General features: G+C 50.5%; 1 protein-coding gene and 1 long non-coding RNA gene across 2 annotated transcripts; one reads left to right on the forward strand and one right to left on the reverse strand.

The window, feature by feature from the left end:
• The first annotated feature begins 7,369 nt into the window (after positions 1 to 7,369).
• LOC105856771 (serpin A9) lies at positions 7,370 to 16,011 on the forward strand. Its single transcript, XM_020285619.2, has 5 exons — positions 7,370 to 7,439; positions 9,520 to 10,167; positions 11,377 to 11,650; positions 13,611 to 13,758; positions 15,021 to 16,011. The coding sequence occupies exons 2-5, from the start codon at positions 9,537 to 9,539 to the stop codon at positions 15,222 to 15,224; spliced, it is 1,257 nt and encodes a 418-aa protein (XP_020141208.2). The 5' UTR covers positions 7,370 to 7,439; positions 9,520 to 9,536; the 3' UTR covers positions 15,225 to 16,011.
• LOC142871432 (uncharacterized) lies at positions 12,159 to 19,274 on the reverse strand. Its single transcript, XR_012919675.1, has 3 exons — positions 18,941 to 19,274; positions 13,587 to 13,940; positions 12,159 to 12,337 (listed from the first exon to the last, which is right to left on the reverse strand). It is a non-coding gene; the product is annotated as an uncharacterized LOC142871432 (long non-coding RNA).
• Positions 19,275 to 19,446: the final 172 nt, after the last annotated feature.

Consider the following 19,446-nt stretch of genomic DNA (forward strand, 5'->3'; position numbering starts at 1 on the left):
CACTGCCACCTCCCTGCTCTGCCCGTGTGTCCCACCCTGCCGGAAAGCCGTCCCTGCTGCCCATTCTGTCCCACTCCCACCACTTCCTTTCAGTGGTTACTCACCCTTCCAGGAAAGATCGACTCCCACGATCTTCTCAGAATCCTTCACGTGTTTGTGGACTGAACAACCTCATGAATGAGTGAGTGAGTGAATGCATGAATGGGTTTTGACTTTGATGGAACCAACCCTTCCCGGAGGCCTATCAGAGCCTAGCGCTGCACAAGGGCTCTCACTGCCCCACTGACCCACAGCCCTCCACGTTGGTGTGACTGTCCCATTCTACAGGTGAGCCCACTGAGGCTGGAGAAGCCCACACAACTTGCCCAAAGCCCCACAGCCAGACGGCCATGGCGCGAGGACCAAATGCCAGTCCCCTGAGCCTTTTCACCTTTCAGTTGTCCCGGCCATCTATCCAGCCATGCGTTCAACAGCTGTTTCCTTAGTGTCCCCTCTGTGCCGGGGACTGTCCTCAGGACTTGAGGTACATCAGCCAACAAAATGTGAGAAGATCCCGCCCTGTGCAGACCTCAGGCTGGTAAAGAGAGTCAGACAACAAACAACAGGCGGATAAAATAAATCACAACATTAAGGGGCGCCAGTAAGGGTGACGAGAGGTGGTGCTGGCAGGCGGCAAGGTTGGCCTTCCCGAGAAGGTGGCTCTCATCGTCGAGACGACAGATTCTATGAGTCTGTTCTCCGTGGCCTCTGCTGCACAGATGCCCCCGGAGAGTCACAGCCGGGAGACACCCATGCATGGGGGGGCTGGTGATAGGAGAGGGTGGAAGTCCAGGGCAGAAAGACCCCTCTGATGTGATCCAGCCTGACCTTCCACCTGTGCAGGAAGCGTGTGTCCGGCTCTGGGCAGGGGTCTCTCCTGCCGCTCCCAGCGCGGGCAGGGTGCCAGGAGCCTGCTTTCCTGGCCCGCCCCACTCAGCCCACAGCATCGCCTGCCCAGGCTGAGGTCATTCACAAGGGCACACAGCAGAAGTGACAGGATAACCACAGGTGGGAAGTGCCAGTCCCCAGCCCTGCTGCCCCCAGACACTGACTATGTGGCCTGGGCAGATACCTTCTTCCTCTCGGGCTTCTGCTCTTCGTGTGTGCAATTGACGGGGTTTCCCTGGATTTACCCCAGAATACCCTTCTATCTCAGACAGCATTCTGGCACTCATATGGCAAAGGAAAGAACTGGCTCTGAAGTTTCACACGCGGTCATTCTTCCCTGCATCCGTTTATTCAACAAATCTCTGTTGAGCCTCCACTATGTGCCAGGCAGTGTGCCAGGGACGGAGAAGCCAGGTGAACGGGACAGACAGGGACCCCATCCAGGCAGAGTTTAGGGGTGCACGGCCTGCTTGCGCTACATCTCCCCGTGTCCTGTTCAGGCCCAGCCGGGAGAGCGTCCCCTGCCCTGCTGGGTCACCCCATCGGGGACCAGGTTCTGCACCGAGGGTGCAAAGCCACGGCACCCTTTCTCTCTGGGAAACCTGCTTTCCTTGAGTCTTCAGTTTCTCGAGTTTTATGTATTCCTGGACCACTTTTGCGAATATGGCTGAACTCTCATCTATTTTGCACTACTATGACTTTATGTCAGTTCACGTTTTAAACAAAGACATATGTGTCTAAAAGAAAAACTAATACCACGTCATACATAGAAACCAGCATATCATACGTAGAAACCAGTATAACTTGCCACACGTGGAAAGTAAACAGACACACCACAAAACCAATTCGGGGGTTAAGTTCCACCAAGACTGTCGCCTGCCCACAGGCTCCCGGCCTGAAGCTCTCCTTTGTCACAGAGGAAAGTCGGCAAGTCCACGAGGGTGGCAAAGACGTGCTGGCACCAAGCTGAGACTCTCTCCTCGAAGAGTTCAGAGAGAGCGAAAGAAAACTGGAAGAGGGAGGACTTTGACACTAGACGGTCCCACGTCGTGGGCAGAAACCGCCAGACGTTGTTTAGTCTGTGAGCTCAGAGAAGTCACCACCCCTGAGCCCTGGAGTCTCAGGCCAAGGTTGGAATGTTTTCTGACTTACGTGCTTAACTGATTGGCTTTCCTTCCTTCCTTTCTTTTTGTTTTTAATAGACTTCTTAATTTGGGGGAATAATTTCAGCTTTACAGAAAAGTTATGAAGACAGTACACAGAGCTTCCATATATTCTTCAACAGCTTCCCCTAATGCTAATGTTTCCATGACTACGGAGCATTTGTCACAACTAGGAACCAATGTTGGTTCATTACTATTCACTAAACTATAGACTTTATTTAGATTTTACCAGTTTTTTTCATCAATATCCTTTTTCTGTTCCAGGATCCAATCCAGGACACACTTTGCATTCAGTGGCCTTACATTTTAAGGACATTGGCAGGGGCTTCAAGTGGCTGAAGGTTGGTAGGAGGCCCCGGCGTCAGACAGGCTGAGATCAAATTCAAAGTTGTGCCATTTATTTGGTTGGTGACATTAGGCAAGTCACTTAACTGTCCCAATCCTTAGTTTTGCCTATCTGTGAAGTGAGAATCACAATAGTGACCTCCCAGGGTCTTGGGTGGGGGAATTAAATGATTTAACTCACACAAACCTACTTAGCACCACCAAGCCCCATCCATCTCGGTGTCGGCTTTTTTTTTTTTTTTTTTATGTTTTTTTTTTTTTTATTTTGGCATATTATGGGGGTACAGATTTTAAGGTTTCAATAAATGCCCATTTCCCCCCCTCCCCCCAAAAGTCTGAGTCTCCTTCATGACCATCCCCCAGATGGTGCACATCTCACTCATTATGTATGTATATACCCGCCCCCCTCCCACCTGCCCAATACCCTATTACTGTAGTACCTATGTGTCCACTTAGGTGCTACTCAGTTAATACCAGTTTTCTGGAGAATATATCTGGTGCTTGTTTTTCCATTCTTGGGATACTTCACTTAGTAGTATGGGTTCCAGCTCTAACCAGGAAAATATAAGATGTGCTATATCACCATTGTTTCTTAGAGCTGAATAGTACTCCATGGTATACATATACCACATTTTATTAATCCATTCTTGGATTGATGGGCACTTGGGCTGTTTCCACAGCCTTGCAATTATGAATTGTGCTGCTATAAACATTCGAGTGCAGGTGTCTTTTTTGTAGAGTGTCACTGGATCATTTGGGTAGATGCCCAGCAATGGGATTGCTGGATCAAATGGTAGATTCACTTGTATCGCTTTAAGGTATCTCCATATTGCTTTCCACAGAGGTAAATCGGTGTCGGCTTTTAAAGACAGTCTCCTGGGTGGGCTTCCATGAATGCTGCTTGTCCTTCCTACACAAATAACTTCTTGGTTGTCGTTTCCTTCGCCATGATGTGAACAGAGGAATCACAGATTCCCAGACGGGGCTGGGAAAGGGGCCCTCCAGGATGAAGATCTTTCCTGGGGCAGGGATCCCACGTGTCCCATGAAGCTGAAATTTTGACCTCTTGCCAAACACAAAACAAAACAAAGCAAATTAACAGCCAGACAAAACTCCTCCGTGCCTGGGGCCCCGTCTGGGTCTGTCCCCCTGCCTCAGCTCCACCCTCAGTTTGACTCAGACTCCTAGAAGTCAGGTGGCCACACTGGGCAGGCTAAGAAATGAACCATGTTGCAGCGAAAGAGGTTGCAGGGAGCTCCGAGGAGAACTTCCCCCATGCGACAGGTGCACAGCGGGGACTTGGGGTCCCAGGTGGGGAGGCTCATTCACAATCCACAGAGTAGCTTCAGGTGAAGATGGCACTACAAGAGTGGCCTGGAGACACCCAATCTCCTCCACTGTTAAGAGGAAAAACTAGGGGAGATATTAAAATAAGTATTAAAATAGGAAATTATAAAGATGTAGTTAGATATAAAAAGTGATATGAATATTTCCATAAAACCAGAAGTGGGGCAGAAGCATAGGGTATGGGAAGTAGGAGAGCTCCTGTAGCCAGGAAAGAAGAGTCTAGAGAGGACTGGACATAGCAGGAGAGGCACCCTGGAGGAGGATGACTTGGGATAAGGCTCCATCTCCATGGGACCAAGGATGTGCCCGTGAGGTCTGCTCCTATTGTGCTGCTCCTTCAGTGGGTCTGGTTTCATGAATTTGGAGATAAATAGGCTTTTGCTTTCGAGGTGGCCCTGAGGCTCCAGGAACTGAGAAGCCCAGAGCTGGAGGAAATCTTGAAGAACTCTCTGGGGCAAGGACAGAGGTTGGAGTGAAGGGTTGAAGGAGGAAGCACTCACCTCTCCTCACTCTCAAGTCTTCTCATCTTTCCCTGGAAAATCTGATTCGGTAGTTCTTCATGGGGCCTGGGGATTTGCATTTTAATGAAAACCTAATTAACTAAGCTTGAGCAATCTCGTACTCTTTCTGGCTGCCTCCCTGTTTCGCCAGCTACGAGCCTTTATAAAAGTCCCTGGGTGTGGGTGCATGAATGCAGGGCCTGGCCCTCAGGCTTCCCAACAGTCCTCCCACTGGCCTCCCACACCCTCAACCCTCCTCATATTCCTCTTTTTTCTTCTGCCTCTCTCCCCGTCACTTGCTGATCATAGCCCTTGCCCTGGAGGAAGCCACAGAGTGTCCAGACTGTCCAATCAGGGAGGCAGACACATCAGAAGATAACTTGCTGTAGTTCGCTTCAAGTGTTTGTAAAGGGAGGGGCAGAATTTCTGTGGGATCCAGAGAAGACTGTGGAGTGGGTGATCTTGAGCTGGCACTGGCAGGATGGAAGGAGTGTGTCAGGTGAAGAGAGTGGGGAGCACAGTGCAGGCTCTCTGAGGATCATGTGTGATCATACGGAACAGGGAAAGAAATGACAGGGCAGCCCTCAGTTCATTTTATTTTATTAATAATTAATAAAGTCTCTGTTCTCTACTCTTCCTGGGATTCCAATTACACATATGTTAGACCATTGATATTGTCTCACAAGTCACTGGGACTCTGCTTCTTGTTTGTTTATTTGTTTATATTTCCAGCTTGCTCTCTTCAGTTTGGATAGTTCCTGTTGATATGTTTTCAAGATCACTGATCTTTTCTTCTACAGTATCAAATTTTCTCTTAGATCTAGCCAGTGAGTTTTTTTTTTTTTTAATTTCAGATCATGAATTTTTATCTTTAGGGTTTCATTTTATTCTTTTTATGATTTTATTTTTATCGCATTATAGTAATATTTTTCTTATTTAAGCATATTTTAAAGTAGCTATTTTAAAGCCCTAGTCTGCTAATTCTTTGCTGTCTATTATATCTGGGGCTGTTTCTATTCCCTAATTTTTCTTCTGGGCCTGGCTCACATTTTCCTATTCTTAGAATGTCTAGCAGTTTTTGATTGGATGCTGGACATTGTAACATTACAATTTTATTGTCTGGATTTTATTGTCTTCCTTTATAGTGTTGACATTTGTTTTAATAGGGAACTGAGTTACTTGCAGGTCTGCTTGACCTTGTTCAGGCATGTTTTCAAGCTTTGTTAGAGTGAGTGTAGTGTAGCTTTAAATCAAAGTTAGTTTAGGCTTAACGCCAAGACGTGACACTTCTGGGTGTTTACTGAGTGCCCCAGGTCTCTCAACTCCAGATGGTCATAACCTGAATATCCCCACACTTTATGAACTTTAAGAATTGTTCTGCTTACATCTTCACAGTAGTTTTGTGTGTGTGTGTGTGTGTGTGTGTGTGTGTGTGTGTGTGTGTATGTTTCAATTAACCATATGGAATTTCACTTTATGTATGCAGAGCTTATCACTTAGCTTTGGACTTAAGGAGACCCTATGCACATTTATGAAGATCTCCTCTCTAGCACTTTGCTGCACAAATTGTATCTTCCTCACTTTCTTAAACTCTGATGTCTGTCTCCTAAGCTCAGTGAGACTACCATGCTCTCCTTGGGCTTCCCTTCTTTTGCCCAGAAAGTGCCTTTAGGCAGAAAATCGGGGTATCATAGGGCTTACTTCATTTGTTTCCCTTCTCTGCCTGTTGTCCAATGTCTAAATTATTTTCTATATTTTCCAGTATCTCAATTGTTTCATATATTTTGTTCAGTTTTCTGTTTACAACTGTTTACCAGTCCAATATCAGTTACTTTGTCTTGGCCGAAAGTGTAAGTCAACTCAACCTTTACATATGTATATACCTCTGTAACTTCACCTTAAGAAGGTACAGAACTTTTCATAACCCTAAGAGTCCCTCTAGCTCAGTTCCAGTCTGTCTTATCCCTCGGAGGTAAACTGATCATTTAATTTTATCTCCATTCATTCATTTAGCAAACACTTACTGAGCCTTTCATATTGGCCAAACAGTAAGTATACAGGGAGAACAAGATGGACAATATCCCTTATTCGTGAACTGTTCAGTCATATGAACAAATGTGACACGATGGCAATCATAAGAGTTTCACTAAGAAGCTAATGGCTGGTGCTATAAAAACATTTAATAGGAGGAATTTTCCTTATCTGAGTAGTCAAAGACCATTTCCTTGAGGAACTGACATGAGCTAAGACCTAAACAATGAGTAGGAATTAATTAAGGGAAAAGTTGGGTGAAAGGAGTGGGAAGAACATTCCAGGATTAGAGAACAATGAATATCACACGTGAGCATCAAAAAATGGGCGGAATGGCCTGATACAGAAGTCAACAGCGAGGAGTTCTGTGATGTGACGTGTGATGAAATTAGACCTGTCGGCATGTGAGCTGAAGTAGAGATTTCAGTGTTACTCTGGGGACAGTGGGAGGCTGTCTGGGACATTTTAAAATAGGTAAGTGACATGGTCAGATTTGAGTTTTAAAAGACGGTTCTAGCCGCCACGTGTAGAGTGAGTTGGAGGAGCAGGACGGGGTGTGCAGCGAGACCTGTTAGGGGCTTTCCGCAGTCTTCCAGGCAAGAGGCCATGGCAGCACTACTAGCCTGCCAGAGGTGGAGGCAGAGAAAAGTGGACGGACTTGAGGAATATTTAGGAGGTAAAATTGACAAGACTGGCTGGTGATGGGTTGACATGGGGAAATGAAGAAGAAGGAAGTGAAAGGATGACTCCTAGGCTTGAGTAACTAGGTGAGTGGTGGCACCAGTGGTTGTGATGTTGACAAGGGTTTCAGTTGTGACCGTTGCTGGGAGATGGTGCTTGGGAAAGAGTCTGAGTCCAGTTTGGGTCACGCTGTGCTTACGGTCCCTTTGCGACATCAGGAGGAGATGAGGAGTAGGCAGCTGGATCTATGGGGTTCGGGGGACAGGACCGAGCTGGAGGTCAGAAACAATACATCATTTGCTTTCAGTAATAAAGCCGTGGGTGTCATGGCATGACATCATCGGGAGGGAGAGGAGAGATTAAAGTGAGGAGGGAGCTACAACCAGGTGACTGAGTGCCAAGGCTCGACAACGTGGAGGACCAGGAAGGAGACGAGGAGCACAGGGTGGGTAAGGAGGAAGCGCAGAGAGGCGTGAAAAGTCCAGGCGAACGTGGCGGCACGGAGCCGAAGGGGAGGACTGGATCGGAAGCCGAGTGTGGTCTTCAGTGCTGGGTGCTACTGGCAGTCAAGGAAGATGACATCCTAGACATGTTCATTGGCTTGTAGCAACATCTGGGTCAGGTTTCTGCAGACACGGGAGCCAGACCGGAGTGGGACAGGGAGGGACTGGGATGGATGTCTTTTGGGGGAGGTTGAGGCAACTCCTTTTCTGAAGGTCTCTCTTTTATGTGAGGTAGGAGGACACAGAGGCCATGGACACACAGCTCTTGAGGATCTGGACCACAGTGGGAGGAAGATGGAGATAGGGCAGCGGCCAGAGTGAATGAGAAGGGAAAGGAGGGACTTTGTTGTTGTGTTGGGGGGGGTGGTCTGCTTGTCTCAATGGGCAAGACTTGAACATGTGTAAGAGTCAGTATAAGCATCTGGTTCAGAGGGAGTGTTTAAGCGCAGAAGAGAGAGGTGGAGGGAACTGAGATGGAGAGAAGAGATGCTTCCCAAAGCTCAGGGAGGGGGACTAGTCTTGGATGGAGGGGGGCTCCTCTGCTGTGCTGATAGAGTGGGGGAGGGGCAGGGGGAGGGGTGCCCGGCAAAGTAGGGACACACAGAGAGGATGTCTTCTGGAGGAGGTTGAGGCGATTTTTTTTTCTGAAGGTCTCTTTTTTATGTGAGGTAGGAGGCACAGTTGTGTGCTGAGAGTGAGGGTGTGTGTGCGTGTGCATATGTGTGTTCGTGTGTATGCAAACATCCATGTGGGCAGATGTGCATATGTGGTGGGGTGGGCATCCATTTTGATATGGAAGAGGTTGACAAGCTCCCCGCAGTCATTGGGAGGGTGACTCCATCAGTTACACGCTGCGAGGCAGGCGAAGGGTGGCCGGGAATGCAGTGGGTCAGACTGCCGCGCCAGGCAGGAGCTCACAGACAGGTGGGTTCTGTGGGTTTGGAGCCTGGCCAGAAGGCTGTGTCACAAAGACAGGGGCCGCATGGGTGGAGGGGATTGGCATGGAATGAAGCCCTTTGACACCCAAGTTGGGTAGAGAGGCAAGTGAAGACGGGGCCGGGGGTGCACAGGGTGGGGGTGAGAACGGGACAGTGGGGTGCTTGGGGATAAAGCTGGGGGGTAAGTCGCACAATAGGAAGGACCTTGAATGCCAAGAGCCGGGGCATTTCTCCTGAGCTCCGTGGGGAGCCGTTGAGGAGCTCCAGATCTGCATCTAGGAAGCTCCCCGTCTGTGGGCTGTGGGCGGGTGAGCACCTGCGGCCGGGTCGGGGCGGAGTGGAAGGTGGAATGCAGCCATGCCGCCAGCGGCTGGGAGGGAGGGCCCAGGTGGGGCTGGCTGAGGGGGAGCCCAGTGTCCCTGTCACCCCAACCAGTGCAGCCCACTGGCTGGACACAGGCACAACCCTAGGACATAGCAAAGAGAGGGTCAAGGGCCCCAGCAGGGCTGGGAGAGGGAAGGGGTGACCACAGGAAGACAGGAGCTTGGGTGGGGAGAGGCTGGGAGGGGAAGGCGTTGGACTTTAAGAACCGATTGAATGAGCCTCAGCCGGGCTTTTTCCCCTGGGGTGTAAGGACCTGGCCCCTGAGGCCCACAGAGCCCCAGACCCTGGAGGGAAGGGCCTTTTGAGATCACCTCCACCTGTCCTGCGAGAAGCAGTGACTCGCCTGAGATGATGCGGAGGCCAGGGCCACTGAGGAGCCAGGACACTTATGAGCCGCCTCCCTGAGTTCAGGGTCTCCCCTACTCAGCCCAGGCCCGAGAGGAGCAAGATCTGGGGCACGGAGTCGGATGCCTGTGTTGGGCCCTGTCTGCCGACGGGGGGGGGGGGGGGGTGATTCTCTGGGAGGCACAGCCAGCTGTCAGGAGGTGCCCCTGAGAGCTGCCCCCACCCCCAGCCAAAGCTCCCCAGACAGGCTGTCCTGCTGCCCTCACTGTGTCGCCATGGCCTGGGGTGCTCAGGTCTCTGCTTCAGGGACTGCACCCTCAGCTCCCCTCCCTCAACGCTCTTACTTCTCTTGCAGACTTACTTTGACCCGAAATGGCATCTTCCTTGTATGGGGCGCTCTTCCTTGTTGGCCTCTGTGCTCCAATCTACTGTGCGCCCCCAGCCAAGGTCCCCAGCGGAGGACCCCCCCACCCTTCCTCCATAAAGCGCAGCCTCAGCTCCCAGGTGTCTTCCCCCAACGCTGACTTTGCCTTCCGCCTGTACCGGAGGCTGGTTTTGGAGGCCCCGGGTCGGAACATCTTCTTCTCCCCCATGAGTGTCTCCGCTTCCCTGGCCATGCTCTCCCTTGGGGCCCGCTCAGCCACCAAGGCCCAGATCCTGCAGGGCCTGGGCTTCAACCTCACGTGCACGCCGGAGCCCGCCATCCACCGCGGCTTCCAGAACCTGGTCCGCTCGCTCACTGTCCCCGGCAAAGGCCTGAGCTTGCAGATGGGCAGTGTCCTCTTCGTCAAGAGGGAGCTGCAGCTGCAGCCAAGTTTCCTAGGCAACGTCAAGAGGCTGTACGAGGCGAAAGTCTTTTCTACAGATTTCTCCAACACCGCCACTGCCCGGGCGAGGATCAACAGCTACGTGGAGAAGGAGACCAGAGGGAAGGTCGTGGACTTAATCCAAAGCCTTGACCCTCTGACAGCCATGGTGCTGGTCAACCACATTTTCTTTAAAGGTACGGATCCCAGAGGTTGATTTTGTTTTCTTTTGTTTTGTTTGCTTAGTCCAATATGCAAGGTAGACAAACCCTAGAGAGCAGGGTGGAGCAACCGCAGGGCCTGAGTTCTAATTAGCTTTGCAACTGGCTGTCTGCGGGACCTTGGCCATCTCAAGTTTATTAATTACAGCAGGGGCTCATTCAGCTCCGCCTTTGGATAGACTGATTAGGTGTCTTGAGAAGCTGACATTGGACTCAGTGGGCGGCCCATAGGAAAAGTCTTCTGGAAACTAGCTTGTCAGAAAGGATCTCATCTCTTGCCACCAGCAGCTGCCCCACTGTCCCCTGAAGGTTTTAGAAGAGGGACACAGAGCTCTCTGGAAGACAGCCCAGTTTAAAAAGCAAGTCCAAAGGCGGGAACACTTCATAGGGGTGGAAATGTTGACCGGCCCAGTGTGTCATTCACATCCCCCATACAGCTGCCTAGAGCTTTACAGTTTGCAACATGCTGTCGTAGAATGCACATCAGCTTAGAAGTCGGACAGCCTGGGTTTGAGTTTCATCTTTGCCTCTTATTTGCACTATGACCGTTAGCATATTGCTTACAAGATCTACCCCTTATCAAGTGCCTGATTTGTACTCTGTGTCTGTGCTGAGCGCATGGGTGGATGATAAAGCCAACTTCGCAGGGCTGTGCTGAGGTGGAGGAGCCCAGCCTCTCCAGGCAGTTATCACAGATGCTGCTATCTCACCCCTCCCTCCTCCCCCACTGCCCTTCCTTTCTGCCCTCCTCCATCTCTATTTCCGCCCATTTATCCATCCACCAGTTCATCCATCCATGCACCCATCCACCCTCCATCCACCCATTCACCAAGCTATCCTCCCATTTACCCATCCATCCTGCAAAGAAGGAAGAAAAGGAAAAAAAAAAACAGTATGCTTTGAGCTCTTACTAACAGCACTTGTATGTGCTGTTCTATTTAACCTAATTCTATTTAATTGAAATATAACTCACATACCATAAAATTCACCATCTTAAAAGTATACAGTTCCATAGTCTTTGTTTTTAGTATATTCACAAAATTATGCAACTACTTACTCCTTCTGTGTAATTCTAGAGCATGTTCATCACCTCAAAAAGAAGCCCTGTACCCATTAGCAGTCACTTGCCATTCTGCTGTTCTATCTTTGCCTCACCAGTTGCACTGTCTCCTCTCTTTGTGCTAGCCAAGTGGGAGAAGCCCTTTAACCCTGCGGATACGAAGAAGAGCTTTCCATTCCTGGTGGGCAAGGGAGCCACAGTGCACGTCCCCATGATGCACCAGATGGAGGAGTTGGCTTTTGGGGTGGATCCAGAGCTGAACTGCTTTGTGCTGCAGATGAACTACAGGGGAGACACCGTGGCCTTCTTTGTGCTCCCCAGCAAGGGCAAGATGAGGCAGCTGGAACAGGCCTTGTCAGCCAGGACGCTGAGAAAGTGGAGCCACTTACTGCAGAAGAGGTGGGCATCTGTGTCAATGCGTTGAGACCTTAGGCAGGGGGTGGTGTACATCCAAGGATCGGGGGAAAGACTACGCTACCAAGCTGCTGAATAATCATCAATCCTGCAAATTGAGCACCAACTGCATGTAGGATAGTGAACCTGGTGCTGTGTATACATGTTATCACTTGAACTTCACTATCGTCTGATGGAGGAGAAATGGTATTACCACCCATTTCACAGATAAGGAAGCAGAGGCTCTAAGAGGCTAGCCCAAGGTCATGTAGCTATTATATCACTGCAGAGCTATATTGTCATGGTAGGTATTATGTGCAACCAGGGCTTGCTCTAGAAACCAGTCTGATATTGAATTTCATGGAATGATCCTGGAAAAGCAAACAAATTAAAAAAGCATTGGCACTCACCCATAAAATGAGGATAGTAAAATTACCGAATTCATAGGTTGTTGAAAAGATAAAATAAGTCGCTATTTACAAAGTGCCCTGGGAGACAGTAAGTGCTCGGTAAGTGTTAGCTAACAGTTTTTTAATATTATTATTGGTTCTGTAATTGTCATGGAGAGTATTGAAAGAATATGGAGACTATACAGAGGATTAACTGTAAAATTAAAAGGAATGTCAACGATTGATGTTCAGTCTCTTAGCAATACTTTCTTGGCATCAGTGGCAACATTTCCAGCTGCTCGATCTAGGAGGAGAGAAAAGACAGGATGAAGGGTGAGTGTCATTCAAGAAAGACCATGGTCAGTGCCCCCCGGGGCTGGGAGGGCAACGTGCAGAGCAGCTTCTGGGCAGAGACAGATCACTGTCAGCTGGGAGTGGAGGACAGCTTCACCAAGGTGGTGGCATTTAGCCACAAGCAAGGCTACGACATGAACACATGGAGGCTTGGGAAGGGCAGTTTTGGGAGAGGAAGCAGCCCAAGCAAAGGGAGTAGAGTGGAAGGCCAAGAGATGCTGTAGGATGTTTCTTAGACTGCACCAAGGCTGGGTAGAGGACGAGGAGGTGGCAGAAAGGCTGGGGAGGGAGGGACAGGGCACAGGGCAGCAGATGGAACAGAGGGGGATGGAGATGCCAAGGCAAGCACAGGGGACAGTGATGGGGAGGAGATAGCTGTCCACGATGCCAGGTGTCACAAGACACCAGTCAGATGAGGGCTGAAAGGTGTCCATCTCACATTTTCCTGCTTTCATTTCTGTGAGTTGCTAAGTACACGACCTCCGGCAAAGCACTAAAACCAAGCTTTACCATCTTCACAACGGGGGAGACATTACTGAATGTGCCTGGGACAGTGTCTGGCATGTAGTGAGTGTTCAGTAAATGCCAGCTCTTCACTCTTATTTCAGGAAAAGCATTGCAGAGGAAGAAAACATTGTGCCAAACTCTAGGATTGAGCTGTCCGCTAACAGTATCCACTAGCCACATGTGGTTATTTACATTTCAATTCACTAGAATCTGGTAACATTAAAAAATTAGCTCCTTGTTTGCACCTGCCACATTTCACATTGTTCAAGAGCCACATGTGGCCAGTGGCTACCATATTGGAAAGTGCAAATATAAAATCTTCCCAACATCACAGAAAGTTCTGCTGGACTTTGCTGCGTGGGGCGAGCAGGGTTGGCGTCAGGAAGGGCTGGTGGAGAGGCACGGTGGGCACGGCAGCACCATCGCTGTTTGATGTTTCCCACTGGTTTCTCCTTCCCTGGGCCACCCTCTCGCCTCTGCACGCTACTTCATCGGGGCCCTGTTGTCTTCTTGCATGTATCTGGTGCTGGACCTGCTGAGCTGGGAGGCCTACTGCCAGGGCACCCTGGGTTGTTTGGTTGGGGCATGTTGACTTTTTTAGCAGCAACCAACAAATACCTGGAGGAAGAGTCAAGTCTCCTAACATGCCATCTAGAAGCAGAGATGGAGACACCATGGGCTCGTGACCTTACCTCTTCCTTTTCCCTTCTCCACAGGTGGATAGAGGTGTCCATCCCCAAATTTTCCATATCTGCCTCCTATGATCTAGAAACCATCCTCCCGAAGATGGGCTTCTGCAATGCCTTTGACAAAAGTGCTGACTTTTCTGGAATTGCAAAGAGAGACTCCCTGCAGGTTTCTAAAGTGAGTTGATTGAGAAGAATATTTGCAAGGAAGTCTGAGCTGGAGATGTCGGCAGAGATTGGCGAATGGAGCACTCTCATTTCTCTGATAAGGAACTGGGCCTGAGAGGTGAAATGATTTCTCCGTGGCCAAAGGGCAGAGTATTGTGACTTCCAGGCCTGTGGCTTCACGGCCATCATACCCTGAGAGAGAGAGAGAGAGAGAGAGAAAGAGAGAGAGAGGAAAGAGAGAGAGAGAGAGAGAGAGAGAGAGAAGAGAGAGAGAGAAGAGAGAGATGACTTTTCAAACTTAGTATATTGGATCTAAAAGTCTAGATTTCTGATCCTCTTGAAACAAATCACTGAGCGCAATTCCCACATGGGCAACAGTGAGCCCAAACCCCTCCACGGCAGTGATTAGTGATTGCCGGGGCTGAGCCTGAGCACCCCTTTCAGCCAGACTGTACCTGTCCCGCCAGGTTACCAGGACACCATGCTCTCATAGGAGCTCCCTCAGCTCACTGGGGTTACCTGCCTAGCCCCTGCCCACACGTGAGTTTCTGATCCCTGACCTAAAGTTTTGTTCTGCCGATGGGTTATAATGGTCAGAAGTGGTCTCAGGACCACAGAAGGGGATCCTGTCACTGGTGTTCAGGGAACGCGGGGAAGTCCCACTGGAATATGATGAGCGTGACAGACCTTTTCTCAAGGAAAATGGTTTTGTGTACCTCTGAAAAACCATGCCTGTGATCGCAGGCTGCACACTGCCTCCCTGGAGCTTAGCGGCATGGGAACCCCAGGTTAAGAATCTCTCCTCTAGAAGACAAAGAAGGGATCCGACCTTTAGCAATAGCAAAGCCATGTGTGCTGTGCAAGAACTATAGCAATTTATACTACTAGCAGGTACATGGGCACTTGCTTTGAATCATCTCCTTCAATTTACCCAATAACCTTGTGGGATACATGCAATTATTAGCGTCTTTTATAGATCTGAAAACTGAAGCACTCAGCTTCTACGTAACTTCTGCAAGTGACAGAACTGAGCCTCAAATCTAGATCTTCCCGGTGTGTATTTGTAACCATTCAACTCCAAGCGTAGAGGTCAATGGACCAGTAGCAAATACCAGTTGCAACGTATTGAGCAAAGCTAATGCCAGACATTGGGCGTAGCTGACCTTGAAGCCTCTCAAGGCAGACGCCCCCATGCCCAGGCTCAAACAGCAAAGCTCGTTTAAGTAGAGGGGTCTCCATGGGAGCCACTGATGTCTCCTTTTCCCTTGGCAGGCCACCCACAAGGCTGTGCTGGATGTCAGCGAAGAGGGTACTGAGGCCGTAGCAGCTAGCGCCACCAAGCTCGTAGTCCGGTCGAAGGATGGCCCCTCTCACCACACCGTCTCTTTCAATAGGACCTTCCTGATGGTGATTATGAATGAAGCCACAGAGAGTATTCTCTTTCTAGGGAAAGTTGAAAACCCTACTAAGTCCTAGGTGGCAAATGGCCTGTTGACTGACTGCACATTGCTAACACACAGGGAATAGCACACCACGGGCCTCTCCTTATTCTGAGGGTCCTCCTGACTCCAGCAGAGTTGGAAGGTTCAACATGGAACCGTCAGCAGAGACCCCAGTCACAAGCCAAGGCCCATTAACACCAGTCGGTGCCCCTTTCCTCAAACTCTCCCAGGTCTCTGGCTTCATGGACTGGGCTCACGTATTGCCATTCCTTGAAACTCCTGGGACTGTTAACATGTAGGTCAGGCACCTTTCTTGCAGAATTACAGCAATAAAGTCAATAAAACTACAATGTGAATTCAGCTAGCAACAGGGCTCCCACGTACCTACAGGGTCTTAATCCGAACATGATTTATTAGCAAACTCAAAGTGGCTGGGTTGTCACCCAGTGACATTTCAGCGGCTGCATGAATTTGTTCAATGAAAACTTATTGAGCACCTAATATGTGCAGGGAGTGAATTAAGTGGACATGATCCCTGGCCTGTTGGGGCTAACTGGGGACACGGACTACCCAGCAACAACAATAAACCAAACTTTCAAATCCACGTGGTTGTGACAGATTGGGATAAGTGCCGGGGGAGCACCGGGTGAGACGGTTGAAAGAGAGAGAGGAAGGGGGAAAGCGAGGCTTTCATGGGTGTGGAGCCGTGAGTCGGGCATGAGCGGGTGTGTTGGAGGGACAGAGGGAGGCCCTTGTGGCTGGAGCTTCGCCGTCACAGATGGAAGAAAAGAGGTGGAAACAAGGACACGGGCACAGGGAGCTCAGGTGGGGTGGGGCATTCTTGGCCAAGGAGGGCAGTCTGAGTTTGGCGGGGAGCACCAGAAAACCCATTGACAACTGCTGACGTATGGGCCTCGACGGTCTCCCTGGGTATCTGGGCACGGTCCCATCTCAGCGGGGCTGGCTGCCTTCCTGACGCTGACATCGCCACGCGTGCACGCGCACACACACGGACACACACACGCAGCACCCCACCCTGGGTGCTCAGCCTCCTCCCTGCTGGCTGTAGTGGCAATGGTCTGGCTCCCTTACTCTGGGTGCTAAGAGCAGCCACGCCAGCGCCAAGGCAGAGGCAGCTCATGGCCTTTGCAGCAACTTCCTCCCTCCTCACTGCCAGATGGGCACTTGCCGGCTCCTTCCTCCTCAGCCTCCTTACTGAGAATGTCCCCTGCAGCCTCCAGGGGAGCCTGCGCTCCCATCAGGTCCAAAGACCCTGCACCTGCCCCTCACACTGGCAAAGACCTTGAGCCCAACCCCCACAGCCCCCCACACTGCCACCTTACAGACAGCAGCACTGAGACAAAAAGAGCAAAAACAACCATCCCAGGCCCCTGGGGCAGGATGAGAACCAAAGCCCAGTTACTGGGGACTGTGACTCTGACTCTCCCATGACGTGGCCTGTTCCGAGTTCTGCTGCCCTCGGCCGCCAAGTGGAGACTGCTCCTCTCCAGGGCGCACACTGGCTGGACACGGCTCCAGGCACACGCAGGTTCCCAAGAGCAGACAGGACGCCCACGGCAGCGGGAGGAGATGGCAGGCGTGAAGAACTGACTGCCGGCACTTTGGTTGCTCCCAGCTAGCTCTTCTAGGAAGTATCGGGAGCCCCCGTGGTGAGGGGTGGGTGAGGGCTGTTGGCACCCCACCTTGCTCCCAGGTGGCACCTTGCAGGGGCAGCAAGCCTCAGGTGTCTCCTGCTGCCCATTCCGGCTTGCGTTAACAAGCCTGCATGAGAACCGCCGTCGAACATGGTCTGTGGGCTTGGTGAGCTCCGGAATCCATTTCTGAGATAAGACGTACCTGGCATTTTGTTTCGAAATTCGTTTTAGTCCTGTGTGGCGAGATGGCAGACACAGAGACAACTGCCCTTGGAGGAAGAGGTTACTCCTTGGAGGACCCAAGAGGAGGGGCACGTCCACCACACAGGGCCACACGGGGCGGGGAGGGGGGGAGGCAGGCGGGAGGAGCACAGGGGAAGGCCTGCAAGCCTTCAGGGGTGGGAGTAGTTAGGTGGGGACATCGTCGCCTTGGGCAGGAAGCGAGACACAGAGGGCGGGGCTTGCGGTGGGAAGGTTTGTGAAACTGCGAAGACACAGAGATGGCGTGACCCTAATCGTCTGTGCCCATGAGTTTGGCCCAAGATTTCAAGATGCAAAATCATGAGTCACAGAATATCAAGAATGATCTTTACAGCATTATAGGAAGGTTCCGCCCTCCTCATAGTGAGCAAGTTACTGAACCTGGCAGAGCCTCGGTTTCCCGCCTGTCTGTGCCCCTCTCATGTTCTTTTTTTTTTTTTTTTTTAAGACTGTCTAAAGGTACTATCTTTTTTTTTTTTTTTTTTTTTTAAGACTGTCTAAAGGTACTACCCTCTCATGTTCTTATCGTGAGGGTGACCAGCTAAGAACACAGCCGGGATGGCACAAAGCTCCATGCAGGCAGCAGCAGCAGCGACCTTGCCACCAGCCCGCCGCCATCACCGTCACCAGAACACCCCCAAACCCGGCCGGATCCCCAATCGCAGTGCGCTCCTCTGTTTGCGGGACTGGCAGCCCGGCACACGCTCTGAGGAAAAGATCCCTTCCTGTTCCCTACGCGTTGTCTTCACACCAGTTCCAGGAATTGCCCTGACAAATATTGACCAGGCTGCCGTGACCTCCGAACACCGTTTCCCTGTGGGTAGGAGGGACGCGGTGCTGAGGACCCAGGCCCCGCTCGTAGGTGACTCTGCTCCATGAGTACTGTGCCTGTGCCCAGACGCAGGCAGGGACAGGGCTCCCCTCCCTCCCCCCTCCCCCTCTCCCTCCCCCCTCCCCCGCTGGCTTTGGTGGCAGGGATGACAAAAGTAGGTCTCCTGAAGACAAAAATGCAGCTGTGCACTGCCTCTGAATCCTGAAGGAGGAACCTCAGGTTCTCAATCACTTTTTATGGAAAATGTGGCCTTCAGGAGTTTTGAGAGGGCCCCCCCAAGTATTCCTGGCAGTTAGGCGAAAAGAAAAACAAAAAAAACCCAGAACAATACAACCCAAAGCAAAATGACAATGTTGCTGTAGCAAATTTACCAGAAGCTCAGTTATGTGGAAAGGGCTGTGCTTAGGAGCCCTGCTCTGGAACCTGAACCTTACCCTGCCTCTCGCAGGTGCAGGTGTGTGTCCTGACGCTGAGTCAGTTGTCCCAGGTGTAGAGCGGGATGATAAGATAACCCTAAGGCTTAAGGCTCTCAGAGGATCAAACTAAGGAAGATAAAGCTAGTGCTTCTCAACAAAGGCACTGCCGGTAGTTGGGTGGGTCATTGCAGGTGGCTGCTGGGGCATTTCAAGAGCTTTGGGCTGCCCGATCCTCCCCCACTGACCTCCTTCTCCCCCACTGACCCCCGGTATCACCCCTCCTCCAGTCCTTGAGATGATCTGAATTACCACCCCCTTACACACCCCTCCCTCACTTTTGTTGGGAGCCAGTGATAAAATAGATCTAATATCCCCATCACTTAACAAACTCTTAATAAGTGAGATTATAATTCATGCATAACGTTCTTAATTTTCCCCTAGGATCTTTCTGGAAAAAAAAGGATTAATAAAGAAATTGGATAACATTACACACAGCTGTGGTAGAAAGGGAAGAAAACTGGTGCCTTTAACACTTTATATGTTGTATAATCCTCACACGCCCCTCCCCCCCGGGGGGAGGCCTTACCGACTGGACTGCACGTTGCAATGTCAGAGAGGTTCCTTTGCACAGTGTCACACAGCGAGTTACTGCAGAGCCTTGATTCAAACCCAGGCCCCTGACTTACAATTCGGTCCCCTGTGGGAAACAGATCCTTCTGCAATCTGGAGGTCCTTGGAGTGCAGCTCGATAGAAAATGGTGTTGAATTCAATAGGATAAAAAGAATACACTAGAAATAGTTTCATCACAGCTGCTTTCTTATTTTACCCAGGGGCAGACCAATTTTTAAATTGTTTTTCATCTTCCCAATTGTCCAGCAGAAAGCATATCCAAAGTGTAAGGAAACTGTCATTAAGCGAGCCCACACTGAGCTGTGCTGGAGGAGGGAGGACGTGGCCTTGGGGACGTCAGTGCCCACGGGACTTTGACCAGCAAACAGGTTTCCACACGACAGATAATGAGGCTGCATTTGTCCCTCGCTTCAGCTGGCCTTTGGGTTTGGTGAGGTATTTAGGACACCCAGAGCTATAAA

The sequence above is a fragment of the Microcebus murinus genome, chromosome 6, assembly GCF_040939455.1.
Source record: "Microcebus murinus isolate Inina chromosome 6, M.murinus_Inina_mat1.0, whole genome shotgun sequence".
Taxonomy (NCBI): Eukaryota; Metazoa; Chordata; class Mammalia; order Primates; family Cheirogaleidae; genus Microcebus; species Microcebus murinus.

Coding starts and splice junctions, on each gene's coding strand:
- LOC105856771 (XM_020285619.2), top strand. CDS start 9,537: ATGGCATCTTCCTTGTATGGGGCGCTCTTCCTTGTTGGCCTCTGTGCT. Junction 10,168..11,376: donor CAACCACATTTTCTTTAAAG/GTACGGATCCCA, acceptor TCTTTGTGCTAG/CCAAGTGGGAGAAGCCCTTT. Junction 11,651..13,610: donor AGCCACTTACTGCAGAAGAG/GTGGGCATCTGT, acceptor CCTTCTCCACAG/GTGGATAGAGGTGTCCATCC.